This window comes from Dictyostelium purpureum (genome assembly GCF_000190715.1).
Source record: "Dictyostelium purpureum unplaced genomic scaffold DICPUscaffold_174, whole genome shotgun sequence".
Lineage (NCBI taxonomy): Eukaryota > Evosea > Eumycetozoa > Dictyosteliales > Dictyosteliaceae > Dictyostelium > Dictyostelium purpureum.
In genome coordinates, this window is record NW_003519511.1 from 42073 (window position 1) to 63784 (window position 21712).

The 21712-nt window shown below is 27.3% G+C and overlaps 6 protein-coding genes across 6 annotated transcripts; 4 read left to right on the forward strand and 2 right to left on the reverse strand.

Annotated features, from left to right (window-relative positions):
- Positions 1-165: 165 nt before the first annotated feature.
- DICPUDRAFT_153804 (uncharacterized protein) lies at positions 166-2186 on the forward strand (the record flags this gene model as incomplete). Its single annotated transcript, XM_003289368.1, has 2 exons — positions 166-286; positions 1774-2186. The coding sequence occupies 2 exons, from the start codon at positions 166-168 to the stop codon at positions 2184-2186; spliced, it is 534 nt and encodes a 177-aa protein (XP_003289416.1).
- Positions 2187-2775: 589 nt separating this feature from the next.
- DICPUDRAFT_153805 (uncharacterized protein) lies at positions 2776-4443 on the forward strand (the record flags this gene model as incomplete). The annotated part of the gene is made up of 4 exons (XM_003289369.1): positions 2776-2936; positions 3065-3288; positions 3855-3911; positions 4397-4443. The coding sequence occupies 4 exons, from the start codon at positions 2776-2778 to the stop codon at positions 4441-4443; spliced, it is 489 nt and encodes a 162-aa protein (XP_003289417.1).
- Positions 4444-5813: 1370 nt separating this feature from the next.
- DICPUDRAFT_153806 (uncharacterized protein) lies at positions 5814-5987 on the forward strand (the record flags this gene model as incomplete). Its single annotated transcript, XM_003289370.1, has 1 exon — positions 5814-5987. The coding sequence occupies one exon, from the start codon at positions 5814-5816 to the stop codon at positions 5985-5987; it is 174 nt and encodes a 57-aa protein (XP_003289418.1).
- A 116-nt stretch (positions 5988-6103) lies between these two features.
- DICPUDRAFT_153807 (uncharacterized protein) lies at positions 6104-6307 on the forward strand (the record flags this gene model as incomplete). The annotated part of the gene is made up of 1 exon (XM_003289371.1): positions 6104-6307. The coding sequence occupies one exon, from the start codon at positions 6104-6106 to the stop codon at positions 6305-6307; it is 204 nt and encodes a 67-aa protein (XP_003289419.1).
- Positions 6308-9670: 3363 nt separating this feature from the next.
- Positions 9671-10609, reverse strand: DICPUDRAFT_80196 (uncharacterized protein; the record flags this gene model as incomplete). Its single annotated transcript, XM_003289379.1, has 1 exon — positions 9671-10609. The coding sequence occupies one exon, from the start codon at positions 10607-10609 to the stop codon at positions 9671-9673; it is 939 nt and encodes a 312-aa protein (XP_003289427.1).
- Positions 10610-17602: 6993 nt separating this feature from the next.
- On the reverse strand, positions 17603-20384 carry DICPUDRAFT_80198 (uncharacterized protein; the record flags this gene model as incomplete). Its single annotated transcript, XM_003289380.1, has 4 exons — positions 17603-17623; positions 18095-18666; positions 19279-20229; positions 20279-20384. 4 exons carry the CDS (start codon positions 20382-20384, stop codon positions 17603-17605), a joined length of 1650 nt encoding a protein of 549 aa, XP_003289428.1.
- Positions 20385-21712: the final 1328 nt, after the last annotated feature.

Genomic DNA, 21712 nt, shown 5'->3' on the forward strand with positions numbered 1-21712 from the left:
TTATTTTTTGAAAAAAAGGGGTTTCTAAGTTCGGGGTCAATTAGTTCCATTTTTAAAGTCAATTTCTAAGTTTTAGTTTTTTTTTTTATTTTTCTAATTATAAAGAAATCTAAAAATACTTGCAACTCCTATTAAATAGTAACTTTAAAAGAAATAAAAAAAGAAATGAAGAATGGCATTATTGCATTCCGAATGAAGAATAAAGTTAGTTACAATTGTGGTCAAGATCACAACATCAATCAATGTGCTAACGAAACCTCCGTTGCTTTAGTCCCATGCACTAAAAGTAATTTCAAAAAACCCAAAACAGCTTGACAATGTGTAGAAGAAAGTTTAGATCATAGAAATGATACAATAAAATATTAGAAAGAAAATAGTATTGAATATCCAACATTATATTCAATTGTAAGAATGTACTTTCAGTTGCTTTGAAATTGAAAGAACATTTTCGGGTGCTAAGTTGTTGGTTACAGATCAAATTTGGGTTGGGAAAGAATAGAACAATGTGTGTTATTAAGGGAATGGGCAAACATTTCAAGAGTAGATATTGTCGAAAACTCTGTCATTTATAATTATTCAAATATTTCAAAAATGGTATGATTAAATAAAATTGCACAAGAATTTTAAATTTTTTTCATACAAAAAAATAATGTAATTCAAAGTTTTTTTTTTTTTTTTTTAAGTTTCTAAGTTTTTAAAATGAAAAAATTGGTCAAGTGGGTGGGTGTGGGAGTGGGGGAAACTCAGAAATTTTTTTTTTTTTTGTCAAACTTAAACTAATTTTATTCCCAAATTTTCTTATATGAGAGGTGCAGGTTCAATACTGATTGTTTATTGTAATACAAATAGATGAACATAATTTATGGTACCTAAACGATAAGTATGGTCTTAAACTTGGCAAATATTTCTTTGATGTTTAATCTATTAATGTTTTACAAGATAACTGTCCAAAAATGGTTAGGGAAATTTTCAAAAATTTAAAAAAAACAATGGAATCTCTTGTCATATGGATCCCAAAATACTCTTCAGACCTCAACAATATTGAATAATAAGATCAGTTATTAAAATATGTATTATTTACAAAAATCAAAGAAATCCTGGAGAAGATTTTAAAGAAATAGTTGATGTGGAATTGAAAGAGAATGTATTGATAATTTATATCAATCAATTCCAAAAAGAATTGAAAAAATAATGGAAAATAGAGGTGTTTTCACAAAATATTTGAAGTTTTTAACCAAAATACCAAAAATAAAAAATATTTTTTTAAAACACTAAAAAATGAATTATCTTTTCAAAAATATTTAACCTATCATAAAAAAAAAAAAATTTTAAAAAAAATTAAAAAAAAATAAATACAATTTTTTTATTTAATAAATCTTAAAAACGTTTATCTTTTTTATATTTATGAACCAATTTTATAATATAAAAATAAAACATATAAAGATATATTGAAAAAAAAAAAATTTTGAGACCCAGCCAAAAGCTTATGCAAAATAATGTAGATGTTTATTTTTTTCAAAAAAAAAAGATAAAACATTATTATCTCAGGTAAAGTATATTTTAAAGGATACAAAGAATTACTATTGTAGAAATTAGGAAAGAGCAAAAGTACCAACCCTTGGATTTAACGAAAAGATCACAAATATCCTTTTTGACATGTGATTGGAAATTTATAAATCATTACTAATTAAGGAATATGTAGATTTGGATCCAAGATGTCGTGATTTAATATTATTAGTTAAGCATTGAGGCACACACAAAAAAATTTCAAAGATCCCTCTCGGGGTACCTTCTCTTCATTCTGTTTAGTTTTAATGGTCATTAATTTCTTACAAAATGGTGTATCTCCTCCAATCTTACCAAATCTTGAATCCCCAAATAAATCAATTCTCGAACATACCTCAAAACTCAAAACAAATTTTATTATTGAAGATTATCTTGTTCATTATTATGATCATACAACTCTCAAATTTAAATCATCAGATAATAAAATATCAATAGATCAATTGTTTTATAAATTCTTTGAATATTATTTAGGATTTGATTTCAAAAATTTATCTATCAACATTTCTAAAGGTATTAAACAAAGAGTCGAAAAAAAGAAATTATCGAAGTTCAAGATTTATTTGAACCCAAATTCTTATCTCTTGGTATTAAATTTAAAAAATTCAAAAGATTTTATTTGAATTTGCTTAAAAGAATTCAATTTAAGAGTTGGTTTAAAAAAATTAGAAAATATATTGAATTCAAAATTATCTTTATATAAAGATATAGAAAATTCAAAAGAAGAATAGCAAGAGCATACTTCATTAACACCAAAATACCAAATATCAATAGTTCAGAATAAAATTTAAATATTAATTTAAAGCATCTTCTTGAAAAATCTTCACTTATAAAAAAAAAAGAATAAATAAATTAATAAATAAACAATAGAAATATAGATAATAAAATTATATGATTTTTAAGTTTATGGGTTTAAAATAAAAAAAACCATTTTTAATTTATTTTAAAAGTTTGTGTAATTTTGGAATAAAAAAAAAAAATTTGAACTTTTTTGAAAATACTTAAAAAAATATATAAAACAAAATAAAAAAAGGGAAAAAAGAAGGAAAATAAAAAAAAAAAAATTGAAATATAAAAAATTTTAAATCAAAAATTTTTTTTTTTTTATTAAATTTAATTTTTACAAATTAAAAAAAACCAATTGTTATAATTTATATATATTATTTTTTAATTTTTATATTCATTTTCAAACTTTAAAATTAGAATCAAAAGATGTACTACTTCTTTCAACAACCAAGTGTTCATTTTACTATTGAATTTGCACCACCACAGAGATACAATAACTTTTGGTACAACGATTTAGGTTCCCAAATCCAACAAAATCAATTTTATCAAATGCCACATCACTTTAATTCTTTTAATTCATATGACAGGTATTATTCTATTTTTTTCTCTTTTATTTTTTTTCTTTTAGAAATAGTCTAATCTCAGCTTAAAAGTAAATTTAGATAAAATATTATTTACTAACATGTAATTTATTTATTTATTATTCTATATATAGGACACAAATTGGTTTAGGAAACCAAAGGGACGATGAGATAAAATATCACAAACATCATATTTTCCCTCAACAATTCGAAGAATGGTTTTCTCAAAAAGGTATAAAAATACACAAATTTTGTATTTTAGTAACTAGATACGAACATCAAAATCTTATACATGGAAGAGGTGGATGGAATCCAAAATGGGGGATATTTATAAGTAATAACCCAAATGCCACTAATGGTCAAATAGTTCTTTTTAGCCAACAACTGTTGAAGGAATATGGATTAGAAAACCGTCCATTTATAGATTATTTTAAAAAATAAATAATTCTAATAATCAAATAAATATACAACTATTTGTTTGTGAAAACTAAAACTTAAAACTGAAAACTAAAAAATAAAATTTTATTTTTTTATTTTTATTTTTTTCGTGTGAAATTTTTTTTTTTAATTTTTTTGCTTTTTTTTTTAATAAAATTTTTAATAAAATTTTTATTAAAATTTTTATTATAATTTTTAATGTTTTTTTTTTTTTTTTTCACAAAATTTTATGTTTTTAATGTTTTTTTTACTAAAAATTTTAATAAAAAATTTTTTTTTTTTTTTTTTTTTTTAGATTTTGTTAATAATTATTATAATTATAGAAACACAAACCTAAATTCTTCATTAAAAAATGTTTATTTTTGAAAAATAACAAATTTTTACTATTTTGATGTCCAAGCATGGTAATTCCGAAAGTTAGTAGCTTCTTTTTAGGCTAGAAACTAACGAATTGGCGTTAGTAACCAGTAATAATAATAATAATAGATGATGGTACATCTGAAGATCAAGGCGATGGTACAGCTGAAGATGGGGACGCTAAAGGTAATTTTATTAGCGAACAACGAGGAAATAAAAGTGGAATTGGAAATTATTTATGTTTGACTCTAACTCTGATAAAACTAAAATCAAATTTTAAATGTGTAATTGCATGGATATTTTTTTTAAACAAATAAATACTATTCATATCTTACCATTAGAAGAAAGGTTAGCACGTGGTCACTGGTTTGATAAAAACGAATTCAGAATTTCAAACCGTTTTACTGTATTTATAGATGGTAATCTTGCTTCAACAAGCAGCGCACCTACAAAACAATATAGGACCAATATGCATAGTGGCAAAGAAAAATAGAATGTATATCAATAATTGGTATTGTCGATGGATTAGGAAAGTTTCAATATCTTTTTCATTCTTTCCAAGGATCTATACCTGATCAGATATCATTAAATTTTCTTAGTTTAGTAGAGGTTGTTGGGTTGCTTACAGATGAAGAATTTTTGGTTGCTGATGCAGCATTTCCTAAAATTAGGCAATACTGTGAAAATGTTATATTTCCAAAATCCAAGTGTGAATTAAACTAAAGTATTTCAAGATATCGTTCCTTAATAGAAAGAGCTTGGTGTCAATTAGAAAAATGGAAAATACTTGAAAAGTATAGACTAATGTGGACCGAGGACCAATCGGTTGTAGAAGTCTGCGAAAAACATAACCAAATTATGTTTATAATTGCATCTATTTATAATATTTTCAATAAACCTCTTGGTGAACCATCATCATTACCTTCGGTCTATAGTGGGATTTATTGAAGGAAACCAAATCTCAACTACCATAGAGAAATATTCAATCATTCCGATCAACTCATCGATTTATACCTCGAAAATAAAATTTCCCAATAAAATAGTTTTTTTTTTACCAAAATTTTTAATAAAAAAAACACTAAAAAATTAAAAAATATTGAAATAAAACAGTTTTTTTTATTTTTTTAGTGTTTTATTTAATTTTTTTTTTAATAAAATTTTTACTGTTTTTTTTAATAAAATTTTTAAAAAAAAAAAATTTCACACGAAATTATCTGCCCAACCCCCAATTTTAAAAAATAAATTATTTTTTTTTTTTTTTTTTTAAAGTGAAGATAATTAAAAGCAAATGAAATTTTTTTTTTTTTTTTTTCCCGATTCTTAATGATGTATTAAGTCATCAGTTGATATATAATTATAACTGTAATACAGTGCCCGGATTATATATGTAGACCCCCCAACTTTTATTAAATCATTTATAAAATAAGATTTACCAATAATAGTTTTTATATGAAGAACCTTACCCCCAATAATTATTAATTTTTAGAAATAAATGGTTAGGAGTGGGTGTGGGTAAAATAAAAAAATAAAAAAAAAAAAATTTCTATATTTTTTACCACATTTTTATTTTTAAAATTTTTATATTTTTTATCATTAATTTAATAATTAAGTGTTAGTATAAGTTTAAAAATTATATATAGTAAATAAACAAAATGATGTTAAGTGATAAAGTTCGATACTCAATATTATCATATAAAAACAGAGGTCACAAGTCGAACTCAAAAATTGCAAAAAAATTGGAGTGCATAAATCAACAGCAGCAAAAACATTAGAAAAGGTAGAACAAACAGGCACAATCAATGACTGTAAAAGTCATGGGAGAAAAGAAAGTTTGACGAACGTGATGAACGTGATTTATGTTTCAATTTTTAAAATAGAAAATTTACTATATAAAATAAAGTATAATTTGGTATGAACAAAATGGATTTGGAACAATATCATACAAGTCTGTAAGAATTATATTAAAGAGATATAACATAATATATAATAAGAAAGTTAAGAATCCCTCATTGATTAGACATAATAGAAGAAAAAGATTTTTTTTAAGTTGTGCATATAAATTTAATAGTGGAATAATGAGAAAATTATATGTTTATGGATGAAGTAAAGTTCCAATATTATAATAATAACCATGGTAGGTCTTCTTGGGCTTATGACACTAATATTTTACTAGAATCACGTATCAAGACAAATGTTAGAAAAGGTGTGGTTAATGAAATATTTTTGGGAAATTTTCTTTATTATGTTCCAATTTATTTATAAATTTATCAAATGGATTTTGAACTAAGCTATATCTTGAAATTATAAAAAACGATACACAACTAAATTTAGAATAATATGCAGATATAAATAAAGTGAGAGGGTGCCAATCATTTATCATGACAACTGTAGTTCGCATACAGCAAAGAGTGAAACAATATTTAGAAGAAAATAATACACAAGTTTATCCATTACCACCCTACAGTCTAGATATTAATATAATTGAAAATATTTGGTCAATTGTTAAAGAAAGGGTATCAAAAAAAATGTTTCGTGACCCATCACAAGACCTAGTTCAGGTATGTCAAGATGCATTTCATTGAGATTGTTTATTTCCAAATACCATTCTGCTAAAGAAAGAGGTTTGCCGTCCTTATTTTTAATGGATTTCAAACCGTCTAGTAGTCCTTTTTTAACTTTTATTAGTATCCAATCATTGTAGTTTTTAAGTAGGTAATCTGAAGTTATTGTTTTGATTGATATTTGATGTTTCCAACTGTATTGATATTCTGATTCTATTTTATTAGTTTCAATTTTATTTATTATTTGATTTATCATCCATAGTCTTTGTGCTTTTTGTCTGTTTTTGATATTCCAAAGATTCCAACCTCCTTGATCCATAGGATAATTTTCTCTTTTAGAGCTCATTAATCTGAAGACTTTAAAACCATTTGGACTTTTATTGTTAGGTGCTGATAGGAACCAATCTGCAATTTTATTGATTTCTTTAATTTCATCATCGTTGAATTCTTCAATATAAGAGTAATATGTTATTCTTGATATTGCAAAGGATTTAAGGATGTTTACTTTTGTTTTAATTGAGTTACTTGTTGTTTTCCATAATGATAAGGAGGATCTTATAGAATTCAGTATTTCTGGTAGTTTTCTATGGATTCCGGTACCTGTGAAGTAGTAACCTAAATATCTTTCTGGTTTATTTGATATTGGAATAACTGAATTTGTTGCGTCTGGGTTGTTGATTGTTATTGAAACTGATTTATCTATATTTAGTTTTGATGATGTTGCTGTGCAAAATTGATTGAAGTGTTGAAGTACCAAATTAAGTTGGCCGTTGTTATGAACCATTGATGATGAATCATCTGCAAAACCTTGAAATTTGATTCTTCTGTTTGTGCAGTCTAAAGGAAGTCAAATTATTGATTTATCTTCTAGTATTGATCTAGTTAAAGCTTCGATTACCATTACATAAAGAGTCGGTGATAAAGGATCTCCTCGTTTTACTCCTCGTCCTATTATGAATTTATCAGTATTTTTACCATTTATTTCTATTTTTGCAAAGGAACTGGTGATTAGTTGCATAATAAGATTAATTAGCTTGGTTGGTACATGAATGTGTAATAATGTTCTGTATATGGCATCGTGAGATATAGAGTCAAAAGCCTTCTCAAAATCATAAAAAGTAATGATTCCTGGTAGTTTGTTTTTGATACAATATTTGATAATTTCATTTACTGTCATTGTATTATCTGTAATTTTTCTGCCTCCAGTAAAACCTTTCTGATTGGGGTTAATTATATCAGGAAGAATAGTCTGTAATCTATTGTTGATTACCTTAGATTGTATCTTGTATAAACAATTAGCAAGAGTTATAGGCCTTCTATTTTTGATGAGCATAGGGTCACCTTTTTTTGGGATTGTTATGATTAAACCTTCTTTATATTGTAGATCAATTATGTGTGGGTTGTTTAGGGTGTCATTGAAAGCCGAGGCTAACATTGGTGCTAGTTTTTCTTTATGTGTGATATAAAATTTATTGGTTATTCCATCCTTTTTTTTTTTTTTAAAAGTGAAGATAATTAAAGCAAATGCTTTAAATTAATCAGTAAAATTCCATCCGGACCAGGTGATTTGTTTGGATTTAGTTGGTTTATTGCTAGAATTATTTCTTCTTTTGTAAAGTCAGAATCCAAAATGTCCCATTTAGAATCTTCAAAAGTGAAGATAATTATTTTTTTTTTTTTTTTTTTTTTAAAAAGATGATTCTTAATGATGTATTAAGTCAGTTTATTATGTTTTTTGCTTGGTATGTGTTTAATGCTTATATGAGTTTTACCACACTGCATACAAGTTGGGCACAGAAACGTCAATTCGTGTGTGATTCGGAAAACTTGCTGAGACGACCACTTGGCTATCATTGCTCCCCCAAATGCTTTAAATTAATCAGTGTAATGTATTCATATGCATTTTAGAATTAAATGAATATTACAGTTATAATTATATCTCAACTAAATAATATATTTTTCCTTTATTTTAAATAATTTATTATTTAAAATTAAAAATTAAAAATAAAATTGTGAAAACTAAAACCGAAAACTAAAAAATAAAATTTTATTTTTTAAATTTTTCAATTTTTTTTATTTTTAACAAATAATTGTATATTTATTTGATTATTAGAATTATTTATATTTATTATTTATCTATAACTAAAGTAGCTCCATCTACATTACAATTTATCTATAACTAAATTAGCTCCATCTTTTTTTTTTTTTTTTTTTTTTTTTTTTTTTTTAAAAAGTGAATGCTTTAAATTAATCAGTAAAATTTTATTTAATGTTTTTTTTATAAAGTTTTTAAAGAAAATATTCTAAACTGTTGATATTTGGTAAAGATTTGATGCTGATGAAGTATGCTCTTGCTATTCTTCTTTTAAATTTTCTATATTCTTCATTAATGTTGCTAATTGTTTGTGGTTGTTTAGCGTGTCTTTCCTTGATGTTTTTTAAACCTTTTAAGTATTCTAAAGTAGCTAGCTTAGTCCATTTTGAGGTTAGATTCTTATAATCGAGTTCTTTTATTGTATTTTCTTGATCGTCATATAATTCTTTACATAACCAAATCCAAACTTGATGAAATACCAGGGCTATGGCATTTCTATAAGCGAAACATCTAGTTAAGTCGAAATCTATTGCTTTATAGTTCCATTGGAAGTGTGATTTGTGGAATCTGGTGTTGTTGTAATCCATATTTATTTCTCCATCGGATTTGCGACCTTCTGGGATTTTGTATGTAATATTTTTTATTGATATATTCCTTCTTGATCTTGTTATGTCCAGTGACCAATTGAGGCCCCTTCCCGAAGTAATGAATATAAATGATTTTAGTTTATTGAAGTTGATGAATTTCAGAGTTTTTTTACATTTGAAAAATAGATGACCATATGGATCATTATTAAGATTTTCATTACATAGTCTACATGGTTTGTTGTGAATGAAGTTGATGGGTAAGCATCTTGCTTGGAATTTGAATAGAGTGTTTCTTGATTTTGGATCTTTAATATTTTTTTTTTTTTTTTTTTTTTTTTTTTTTTTTTTTTAAAAAAGCTTACTTAATAATATAATAAATATTATTAGTGTAAGCGACGGTGTTTATTTATATTAAAATATAAGAAGAAGCAGGTGTTGGGGTAAGGTGTGATGGGGTAAGGTTGAAACAACCTATCTAGTTTAAGAAGTTTTTTTTTTCTTAGATTTTTGTTCAATAGCAGGTGATTTCGGACTGCCTGATTGGTATGGAGTGTTTTTGATTGGTGTGGATATTTGGCTAACATTTCGAGTACGGTTACTTTTTGCGGTGGTATTCATATTTGTTATGGCGGTTTTATTTTTGGAAGTTGGTGAAGCTAATCTTGTAAAGATGTTGTTTAGTGCGTTAACCCTGGATGTTCTTCAGGGTTTGCTGGTTGATGATTTATTGTCATCTTGTGGTGATTGGTTTTTTGTTTGTTTGTTTGTTTCGTCATTAGATATTTCCTCGTTATCTAGTGTGTTAGTTGAATTGTTAGATTCGTTATCAGAAATAGTTTCTTTGTAATCATCATCTTGATCATTAAAGTCGACCCTATCTTTTTTGATTAATTGATTGATTATGGTAATGTTGTTATCAATTTCTTTAACAGTGGAGACCCTGGACATATCTTCATTGCTTAATTGATTGATTTTGGTAATGTTGTTATCAATTTCTTTATCAGTGGAGACCCCTAGTATATCTTCATTGATTAGTTGATTGATTTTGTTGTTAGGATGATTTTTTGATTTTGTTGCAGACTTAATCTTAATACGATAGTATGGTGATTGCAGTAGCTTTGATTTGATTGAGTTGTTTTTTCTTTCAATGAGGTGAAAAAAGGAGGTATTGTTTTTGTTGACTTTGATGTGAGAAAAGAAGAAGTCAATTTTTAGGTTAAGTTGTTCTTTTAACACTTTTTCAATGTCTTGATTGGATGAGTTGATGTTTCCAATTACCATATGGTAATCGTCACAGTGCGTGATGAACTTGTTCATCTTGTTGGTGGTATCTCTTTCATTTAGGAGATTATGTAGGTTTTCTTTTGAGAGAGAGATAAAGATAGTTTTCTTTTTCTTTTTGTCAAATGAGATCTTTTCTATATCTGTGTATTTGCTGAAATGAATTATATGTTCATCGGATATTTGGTGGTTTGGGTAATATAATCTGAGATTGATGTTGTTTCCATTTTTTTCATAGGTGGATAGTTTGTTATCTCGTTCAATGATATCTTTAACACTTTTTTGAATTATAGAGATGCTTGACAAGAGTATGTCTTCAACAGTATTGAAATTATTATGGGGAAAATCCTTATTTTTCATTTCTTTCCAATCGTTGGATAAATCTAATATGATTGGTTTTATGTTTGAAGATGGTGGTAGGAATGATGTTTGTAGTTGGATTGGCTTTTAGAAAGACAAATTGGTGAAGATTGGAGATAGTGAAGATAGAAGATTAAAAATCTTTAATACGATCTAAATTCTTTTGATCTGTGTTTTGTGGTGTATAATTAATATACATTGAAATAGCTTTTAAAAAGCTGTTGGACAGTGCTAAAATTATTTGATAAAACTTAATTTATAAAAAGTAAGAATTTATATGATGTTAACACTTGTCGGTTTTTTTTTTTTTTTTAATATTAAGTATATTATTGAATAGGTTGATATAGCTATAACCTGTAAGTTGAAGATTTTGTTGGAATTCTGTTTTGGGTGTAAAGCTGTTGAGATTGTTTATCATCACTGGGAAGAGTATTACTATCAAAAGTTATCGACAGCTGCAGGGTTCGAACCTGCGCCTCCGAGGAGATCTGATTTCAAGTCAGACGCGTTAGACCACTTCGCTAAGCTGTCTTTTTGATGATTTTTTGTTATAAATGTACTATAGTAGTAAAAGTGATTAAATATAAATATAAAGTAAACTAAATACAAAAGTAAATATTAGATATAAAAAGTAATAAATTATATTTTATTAAGTAATGAAAATAAACCTCTAAAGAAAATGATTATGAATTTAAGCTATTTATACTGTTTATAGAATAGTCGGTTAAAAATGATTATTATATGATTCTTTGAATAAATAAATATCTATTATAATAAAAGATATCTTGGATAAATAAATATCTATAATAAAGGATTCTTTGAATTAATAATTATCTTAATAAATATCTGGCTGTGGTACACGTGGAATGATGGCGCGATTATGGCGATAGAGAACAGTATAAATAGGGGTCGTCCGGCGGGGCAGTTATACTACATTTTCCCCACGGTTTAAGAAGTTTGGTGGTACTGGCTTGAGACGGTCTACGTTGATATTTGGGTGATGATTGGAATCCATTTGAATGGTAAAATTATTGTCGTTGACCTTAGCAATAATTTTATAAGGACCAGCATATGGTTTACGAAGCTTGTCTGGGACTGGAGAGTTTTTATCGAAAGGGATTCTGACAAAGACATAGTCACCAACATTGAAGGCAGGTTGAGCACGGGATTGATTGTAATAATTGGCTTGATTTTCTTTAGCTTGTTGAACGTTTCTTTTGACAAACTGAGCAATATGTGTGAATTTGGATTTGAGTTCAGCGGCATAATTAGAGGGATCGATGTCAACAGCGATAGATGGACCACCAGCAGTTTGAATATTTCTGAAAGGGATATCGACAGGAGTAGTTGCAGAACGGCCAAATAATAAGTAAAAAGGTGAGAAACCAGTTGAGGGATGAGGGGTGATTCTATAGTTGAATAGGACAATGCTTAACATTAAGGGTAAGTCTTGGACATTATTTTCGTCACAGTAGCATCTAAGCAATTGTAAAAGAGTTGAATTAAATTTTTCAGCTTCACCATCAGTTTGAGGATGATAAGCAGCAGTTGAGACTTTACTAACTCTGAAAAAGTGATTGATTTCGGTAATGACTTGAGAAAGAAAGTTAGCACCACGATCAGTAATTAATTTCTTTGGAGCACCAAATTTAAGAAAGATTTGGAAAAACAAAATACTTGCAACGTTCTTAGCAGATTGATCTGGAGTAATAAAAGCTTCGGGCCATTTGGTAAAATAATCGATAATTACCAAAATATTAATAGTTTCATAATTCTTAGTGACAGTTAAAAAGTCCATACCGACAGTGTGGAATGGGTATTCGGCATAAGGTAATGGCATAAGATAACCAGGGATTGGACCAAAACGACGTTTAGCGCTAATACAAGTTGGACAAGAGGCAATGTAGCTAACGACATCCTTGTTCATGCCGTTCCAATAGTACCTTTCCTTAAGCTTTTCTAGGGTCTTGAATACACCATAATGACCACCTGCAAAAGTATCATCATGAAAGATTTGAAGGATAATTGGTTTTAAAGATGTTGGAATAACGATAAGTAAATTGGACAAATCAGATGACTTTTTTGCTAAAGGATGTTTAAAACCTTTTACCATGATATCTTCAACTATATCATAGAATTCACTTTCAATTAAAATCTTTCGAGCTTCTTCAGAGTCAAAGGGTAATTCACCTTGGACGAGATACGAGTAAATTGGGCCGTAAAAAGGGTCAGCTTTAATTTCTGAAATAATTTTAAGTTTACTAAAAATGAATGGTTTGATCACATTAGTACTATTTGTTGTAGATGCACTAGCAGCACCTAATGAGTTAATAATAAAATTTGCAGTTTCAAAATTGTTTTGTGACAGGCGAATGTTATTTACCACATTAACATAAACTTGATCGTCTGGTATCTCTTCACGATCTAAATCTGGGTATCTGGACATAGCATCAGCTAAATAATTAAGTTTACCTGGCTTGTAAACGATCTGTGCCCTATAATCAGTAAGAATGTAAGATAATTTAATTAAAGTTCTATTAGTTTGTGGTATTTTGTTAGCAGCTTCAAGAGGTTTATGATCTGTGAAAATTGTGACTTCTTTTCCATAAATGTATGGATGAAAATAAATTAGACTTGCGATAACGGCTTTTGCTTCTCTTTCTATTGTAGGAATTTCTTTAACACGAGGAGGTAATAATTGACTAAAGTTCAAAACAGGTTTACCATCTTGAAGAAGGACGGCGGCGATACCTATACCTGAGGCATCCGTTTCTATGGTGAGTTCACCATAATCATTGGGCAAAGCAAGCGAGTGAGGTTGGGATAAAAGTTCCAAGAGATGGATTCTTTGGGCTTCTAATTCATTAGTCCAGTTGAATTGGTTGCCTTTCTTTAATAACTGGTAGAATCCAGCTACTAACGACGAATAATTAGGGATAAAGTCTCTAAAGTAATTCCAAGCACCAAGAAGTTTTGACAATTCCTTCGTATTAGTTGGTGGTGGCATATCTTTAAATCGTTTGAACCTTAATACATCGTAGGAAAGACCATTGAATGAGACTAGAAGACCTAGAAATTTAATTTTACTTTTAAGAAAGCGACATTTGTTAATATTTAATTTAAGATTGTATTGTCTAATACATTTAAAAACTGATTCTAAGTGATCGAAATGTTCGTCTATTGATTTACTAAAAATGATAATGTCGTCGATATAAACAATAACAAATTTTCTAAGATACTTCCCAAATATTTTGTTCATATGATTTTGAAATGTTGCAGGAGCGTTACACAATCCGAATGGCATGGCCAAATACATATAATATCCACGATAGTTGACGATAACGGTTTTATACTGATCACTTTTATGGATTGGAAATTGATAATAACCTTTGAATAAATCTACAGTAGAGAAAACCATATTGTTTGCGAGAGATGCCCTTATTTCATCTTGCTTGGGCAGACGAGTACCCATCTTTTCAGTAACTTGATTTACCTTACGAAAATCACCAACGAATCTCCATGAAACTGTATTTGTAACTGGATCAAATTGTTGAACCACTTGGCACGGAGAGCAAATCTTAGCATATTCGACCGGGACTAGAACACCAGCGGCAATTTGTTCGGCAATCTTTTCATCCATAATTTCTTTTTGTTTTGGTGAAGTTGGATATGGTTCTTGATGAAGTTTTTCTTCATTGGTACCAGCGATAAATGGGATTTCGTGAACGACACCATGAGCTTTTCCTGCGTGCTCTAATTTCTCTGGCATTATATCAGCATACTCCTTCATTAAGTTTTCTAGTCTAGATTTCTGTTCAATTGTTAGAATAATTGATCCGTCTTCAGTGGATTGATAAGGTGGAGTAATTAATGGAGGTTGAGTGACTGGTTTTGGAGTTGATGGATGATCTTGACTGGTTACTAATTGTTCTAATAAGTTGATGGATGCAGGTTTTGAATTGGGGTTATTACTAATATTATTGGTGATGATATTATTATTATAAAGGTTGATGTTATTATTATTATTGTTATGATTGGTTGATATTATTGATAATGTACCGGAATCGAGGGAGGATTGAATTAATGACGAAGGATAACTAGCGTGTGATGGTAATAATAATGTGCTTTCGGAGCTAACGATTGGCATAATGGTATTAATTCTAAAACAATCATTATCAGATTCAAGCATTAAAGTCTGATAAGTGAGAACGTTAGCTGGGGTTGAATTGGATGGGATGGGGGTAGAATTGGTGTTAAACGTGGTAACGGGTTCAGTGTATGAGTATAGAGGAACGTAGCAATCAGCTTTACTACAGATTAATTTACCTTTTGAAATAATAGGATCAGCACAAATAGCTCTTAGACCGTTTAAACCAACAATACATGACATAGAAATATCAGCATCCTTGAAGACTTCGAATTCAACTTGTTCGGAAACAGGACCAAACGAAAGAGTACAGAGAGTTTTACCAACAGGAAGAAGCCTATGATTACTTGCAGATTTGATCATGGTTTTACTGGGATTAATTGAAAGATTGAGGGTTTTTGCAAGTGATTCTCTAATACAAGATATACTAGCTCCAGTATCTACAAGAACTCTGACACCTTTGTTGTTGATCTTAAGGTTAGCACACACATTATTATCTCCAGCAACACTAGTAATAGTGTTGATAGGCTGAACATCTACATCACTACCTAAATATCCATTTTTAATATTATCATTAGTTTCGTCATCAAAATTTTGAATATTATTAACAAATCTATTATTTCTATGATTATTATAATTATTATTATTACGATTATTATTATTTTGACCTGATCCTCGATTATTATTATTATTTCTATCTGAACGATTATTATTATTATTATAATTATTTCTATAATTATTATTGTTGTTATGTCTATGGTTATTGTTATTTCTATAATTATTATTATTTATGTGATTATTATTATTAAAATTATTATTATTTCTTTGTGGATACTTATCTCTATTACGACATTCATTGCTATAGTGTCCTTTTAGTCCGCAACTATAGCACACAACGGACTTGTTTTGAATACCCTCGCTTACACCAGCAACATTAAAGGTTGGGTTATTAGCATTGGCTAAGGAGAAGTTAGGAGACTTGTAATCACCAAATATTCCATTGATTGGTTCCTTAATTAAGTAGAGCGATGTACCCTTGGATTCGGTATACGCAATTTCGAGATGTCTAACTTCGTCGAGGTATTCGTCGTAGGTGATGCCTTTTCTGCATCTTAAGCTTAAATATTCTTTCAAGTTACAACCAAGTGCCTGACCTAAGAAAGAAATAGCGGCGTCATCAGGTAGTTGACTCCTTCTTTTAACTATGTCAAATACAAGTAACAGGGTTTCAAGTGACTTGAATTTGTTTTCTCTGGAGTAAGTAGAAAATCTATCAAGAACGATGCTAGGGCTATCCTGATAGTAGGTTCTTAAGGCCATAATATTTTCTTCAACCGATTTGGTATTAAGTGGATCAATAGTTCTTAACCTATCGATTGCACTACCACGAAGACTTGAAAGTAAATTAGCACTGGTTGGTCTGACAAAATGATGTCTGAATAAGAATTCAAACAAATCCCAATTTTTGTCAAATTCGGCTCTGTTGGTTCCGTCAAATTTTGATTCTTCTGGGAATGGGACACGGTGTGGTTGGAAACTTAATTCCTTCAAAATTTGCATTTGGTTATTCATTAATTCCATCATCTTAAGTTCTTGTTCCTTTAACTTAAGATTTGTTAATAAATTAGTACTAGTTCCTATTGGGTTTCTGCTAACGACTCTAGTGGCAGATGGAGGTGTAGCAGCAGCTTTCTTTTGTGATGGAGGAATGATACCAGTAGGTTTTGGGATGGCATTCGTGGTTTCTGTTGTAGCTCGAACATTATTATTATTATTATTATTATTATTATTATTATTATTATTATTATTATTATTATTATTATTATTATTATTATTATTATTATTTGTTGGATTATCCATTGTAAAATATTAAGTGTGGAGGTTTGGCACACTTCTAAAAACTATTAAAACAAATTAAAAATTAAAAATAAAACTACTATTATTATTACTAAAATATTATAAATAAAACTGGGGTTAACACAAACTTATCTAACTTAAATAAACAAATAAAATATCTTAATCACGAAACAAATAACTAAAAATTAATATTGATATAATAACCTATATCTCTTCCCCTAAAAAAAAATAAAATGCAAAGCAGATTCTAATGAGCTGTCGCCAAAATGTTATAAATGTACTATAGTAGTAAAAGTGATTAAATATAAATATAAAGTAAACTAAATACAAAAGTAAATATTAGATATAAAAAGTAATAAATTATATTTTATTAAGTAATGAAAATAAACCTCTAAAGAAAATGATTATGAATTTAAGCTATTTATACTGTTTATAGAATAGTCGGTTAAAAATGATTATTATATGATTCTTTGAATAAATAAATATCTATTATAATAAAAGATATCTTGGATAAATAAATATCTATAATAAAGGATTCTTTGAATTAATAATTATCTTAATAAATATCTGGCTGTGGTACACGTGGAATGATGGCGCGATTATGGCGATAGAGAACAGTATAAATAGGGGTCGTCCGGCGGGGCAGTTATACTACATTTTGTGTAGTATATGACCCCCATAAGGTTTGAACATATAAAGTAGGAGTTCAAATTAATAGTATAAATTAAGAAATTTCCCTTTTGCTAAGTTGGTCACCTCACGCCTTATTTGTGCATAGTGCACTTTATTACATTTGTGTAATGAAATGACCCCCTATTAAGTTAATAAAGAAATATAGTAAAGAAACCTTTATTTAAGTATTTTAATTATTAAATATTATTTATTGTTATTGTTATTAGAAGTTAAAAGATGATAATAATGTTTAATAAAGAATTATTACTGGAGTATTTATAGTGTCATAAACAAGTTGACATGAATGTATATATATGTTAAACATGTGACATTTTCAACTAAATATATTATTTATGGAAGATTATTACTATATTAAGAGTTATTTATTATAAAACTAATTATTACTATTTTAAGAGATATTATTATAAAACTAATTATTACTATTTTAAGAATATTATTATAAAATTAATTATTGCTATTTTAGGATTGTTAATAATAAAAATCACCTTAAAGATGTTGATACTGTTTCATTACATATCTCCCCCTTTAAAAAGAGCTGGAGCATTACATAGGCTGAATGGCTTCACCAAATGAACATAAAAACTTCGATAAGTGACACTGGCTGTTTTATACATGTCTTTTTTACTAATTGGAATTTGGTAATAATCTTTGAATAAATCTATGGCTGAAAATATAACCCTATTAACTAATTTTGTTCTAACTTTGCTTTGTTTTAACCTTTGAGTACCCATCTTCTTCGTTACTTTATTTTTCTTACGGAAGTTACTTATTAAATGATAATTAATAACAGCTGAAACTGGATATGGTGCTTGATGAAGTTTTGATTCTTCTGTACCGTCTATGAATGGGATACTATGATATATTTCTTTTGCTAGACTTTCTTTCTTTAACTTTTCTGGAATAATCTCTGTATAATTTTTCTTTAATTGAACGAATTTTGCTTGTTGAGGTGTTAAAATAATTGAACTATCTTGAGCTACTTTAAAATCTATATCTGGTCTTGGAAGTGTTACTATTTCTTTTTGATATGGCTGTGGACTAAAATCGATCTTTTCTAATAATTCTATACTATATTTATTAAATTTTACAATATCCTTAACTTTACTTTTATTATTATTATTTCTACTTTTGTTATTATCATTATGATTATTATTATTATCTAATGGTGATTGTTGATTATCTTTATTACTATTATTATTATGAGTTGATGATGTTTGAATATTATTATTATTGCTATCTTTTGAATGTGATTGAATATTATTATTTGTTTTTGAAGATTGATTATTAAATAATTTATTATTTACCAATGATGAGTCGACTTTATTTAATGATGGTTCTTGAACTGGCTCAAAATGTAAGACTGTTGGTTCGACGTGTAAACGATTTACACTATAAATTTGATCTGGTGGAATAATAAGTGAGTCAAATAAGTCTTGATTGAATGTAGCATTCTCACTTGATTTATTACTTGCTGGAGTCTTTGCAATTGCTTGAACTGATTGTTCTGTATAAGAATACATTGGAACATATTGATTATGCTTAAATGAATATAATTTCATTTTTGTAACTATTGGATCTAATTTGAGAGATCTTAAAGCATCTAAACCCAGAATACAAGAGGCTGAAATGTCTTGATCTTTAAAAATTTCGAAATTAATATATGATTTTATTTTATTTCTCATTCTGACTTGGCATACGGCTTCACCTTGAGATGCCATTGAATGATTGCTTGCACTTGTAACTTTCTTTATACTTGAACGAACTGGAATATGCAACTTTTCAACTAATGACTGTCTCATACATGAGATACTTGCACCTGTATCTATTAAAACTCTGACTGGAATGCCATTAAACATAAGATTTGCACATATGTTATCCTTTTTACTTATATTATTAACACTACTAAGAGTTGATGAATTATTACTTGTGTTATTTCTTTTGTAATTATTTGTTGAATTATTTCTATTGTTACCATTATTTGATCTATAGTTATTGTTACCATTATTTGATCTATTATTACTGAATCTATTATAATTATTATATTTTGTCTGATTATTTCTATTGAATTTTGAATAATTATTATAATTGTTATACTTTGACTGATAATTATCTCTTCTATTACTATTATTATACTTTTCTCTACATTCTCTAGCTAAATGATTTGGATTACCACAATTAAAACATCTAACCCCACTATTTCTATTGACATCTATTACTGTTACTTCATTACTGACTACTGGAGTTAATCCTGAACTTGAAACACTGGCACCAAATACACCTTGAATTTCATCTTGGCGTAAATAAAGAGATTTACCCATTGTTAATTGATAATTCTTTTCGAGACGAACGATTTTTTCACTAAATTTCTGAAATGATGTATAACCTTCTAAATCTGAAATATCTACCATTAAAGCTTTTGAGAAATTCATACCCAGGGCTGTCTTAAGAGTGACTATTGCAGCATCATCTGATAATTTTGCTCTCGTACGAACTGTATCGAAGACTAATAATAAACGTTCTAATGATTCGAATTTGCCCGTCCTGGTAAATTCACTAAATTTAAGTAATAATGTAGTAGGGAGATCTTGATAATGTTTTCTCAACTGTACTAAATTCTCTTCTGCGGTCTTATTTCCATTTGGATCTGTTCTTTGTAAATAAATTAATGCGTCACCTTTTAAACTTGAAATTAAATCTGAATTATCAAAACGTGGACCAAAATGATATCTAAATTGGAATTCGAATAAATCCCATGTTTTTTCAAAACCCATTGAAAAACTTCCTACAAATTTTGCATCTTCTGACAATGGTTTTCTTTTTCTTTCATACCCAAAACTTTGATTTCTATATCTATCGTTTTCTAATTTGAGGATGGCTATCTCTTTTAACAAATATTCTTTAAATTCATCACTTCTTCCTAAACCTGATGTATTAAATTTTGAACCATCATGATGGACTATTATCATTATTACTTAAATTATTTGTTGGCGTTATTTTATTACTACTGCTACTACTTTCACTACTATTATTTTTTAAAGGTTTACTACTATCTTTATTAACTGTTGTGTTTTTAAACATTATTTTAATTTTATTTTATTTTATTATTAATTAATTTATTTTTTTTTTTTTTTTATAGATTTTATAAAACTATAACTCGAGAAAACACAAAACTATATTATTTCTTAAATATTTATTCTATTATATACTTTTAAACTGGGGTGTGTGTTTGTAAAAATTTAAATTTAATTTTATTAACTTTTTTTTTATAATTTTATTTTTTATTTTTATATCTCTAATTATTATTTCTATATTTATCCCTTCCCTTTTAATTCCTTTAGGTTCTGCCGAGCTGTCGCCAAATGTAATGAAATGACCCCCCTATTAAGTTAATAAAGAAATATAGTAAAGAAACCTTTATTTAAGTATTTTAATTATTAAATATTATTTATTGTTATTGTTATTAGAAGTTAAAAGATGATAATAATGTTTAATAAAGAATTATTACTGGAGTATTTATAGTGTCATAAACAAGTTGACATGAATGTATATATATGTTAAACATGTGACATTTTCAACTAAATATATTATTTATGGAAGATTATTACTATATTAAGAGTTATTTATTATAAAACTAATTATTACTATTTTAAGAGATATTATTATAAAACTAATTATTACTATTTTAAGAATATTATTATAAAATTAATTATTGCTATTTTAGGATTGTTAATAATAAAAATCACCTTAAAGATGTTGATACTGTTTCATTACATTTGTAGTATAAGACCCCCATAAGGTTTGAACATTTAAAGTAGGAGTTCAAATTAATAGTATAAATTAAGAAATTTCCCTTTTGCTAAGTTGGTCACCTCACGCCTTATTTGTGCATAGTGCACTTTATTACATTTTTTTGTAATATAACTGTTGTTATATTTAAGAACTCTAATATAATGAATTAATTACTAAACAAAATGTATTATAAACTAAATGTAATTAATTATAATAATAATAAAATACAAAATAAAGATAAAAGAAAATATAATAAAACCAAAATAAATGAAGTTATCGAAAAATAATTTTTTTTTTTTTTTTGTGTGGGGTTTTATGGTAACAATTTTAATTTTTTTTCATGTATTTTTTTTCTCATTTTAGTGAATTTATTAAAAAATACAACATAATTAATATAAGAAGAAAGATTTTTTGATGTGTTTATTTATAAATTTAATAAATTTTTATTTTATAATAATAAATTTTTTTTTTTTTTTTTTTTTTTTTAATGTATGTTTACAATTCATTCCCCATATCTATCAATTTCATCATTATCCATAACACTATCATCATTTTCATCAGCCCCATCTGCAAAATTTGATTTATTAATTGTTTCTCTATTATGTTCTAATATATAT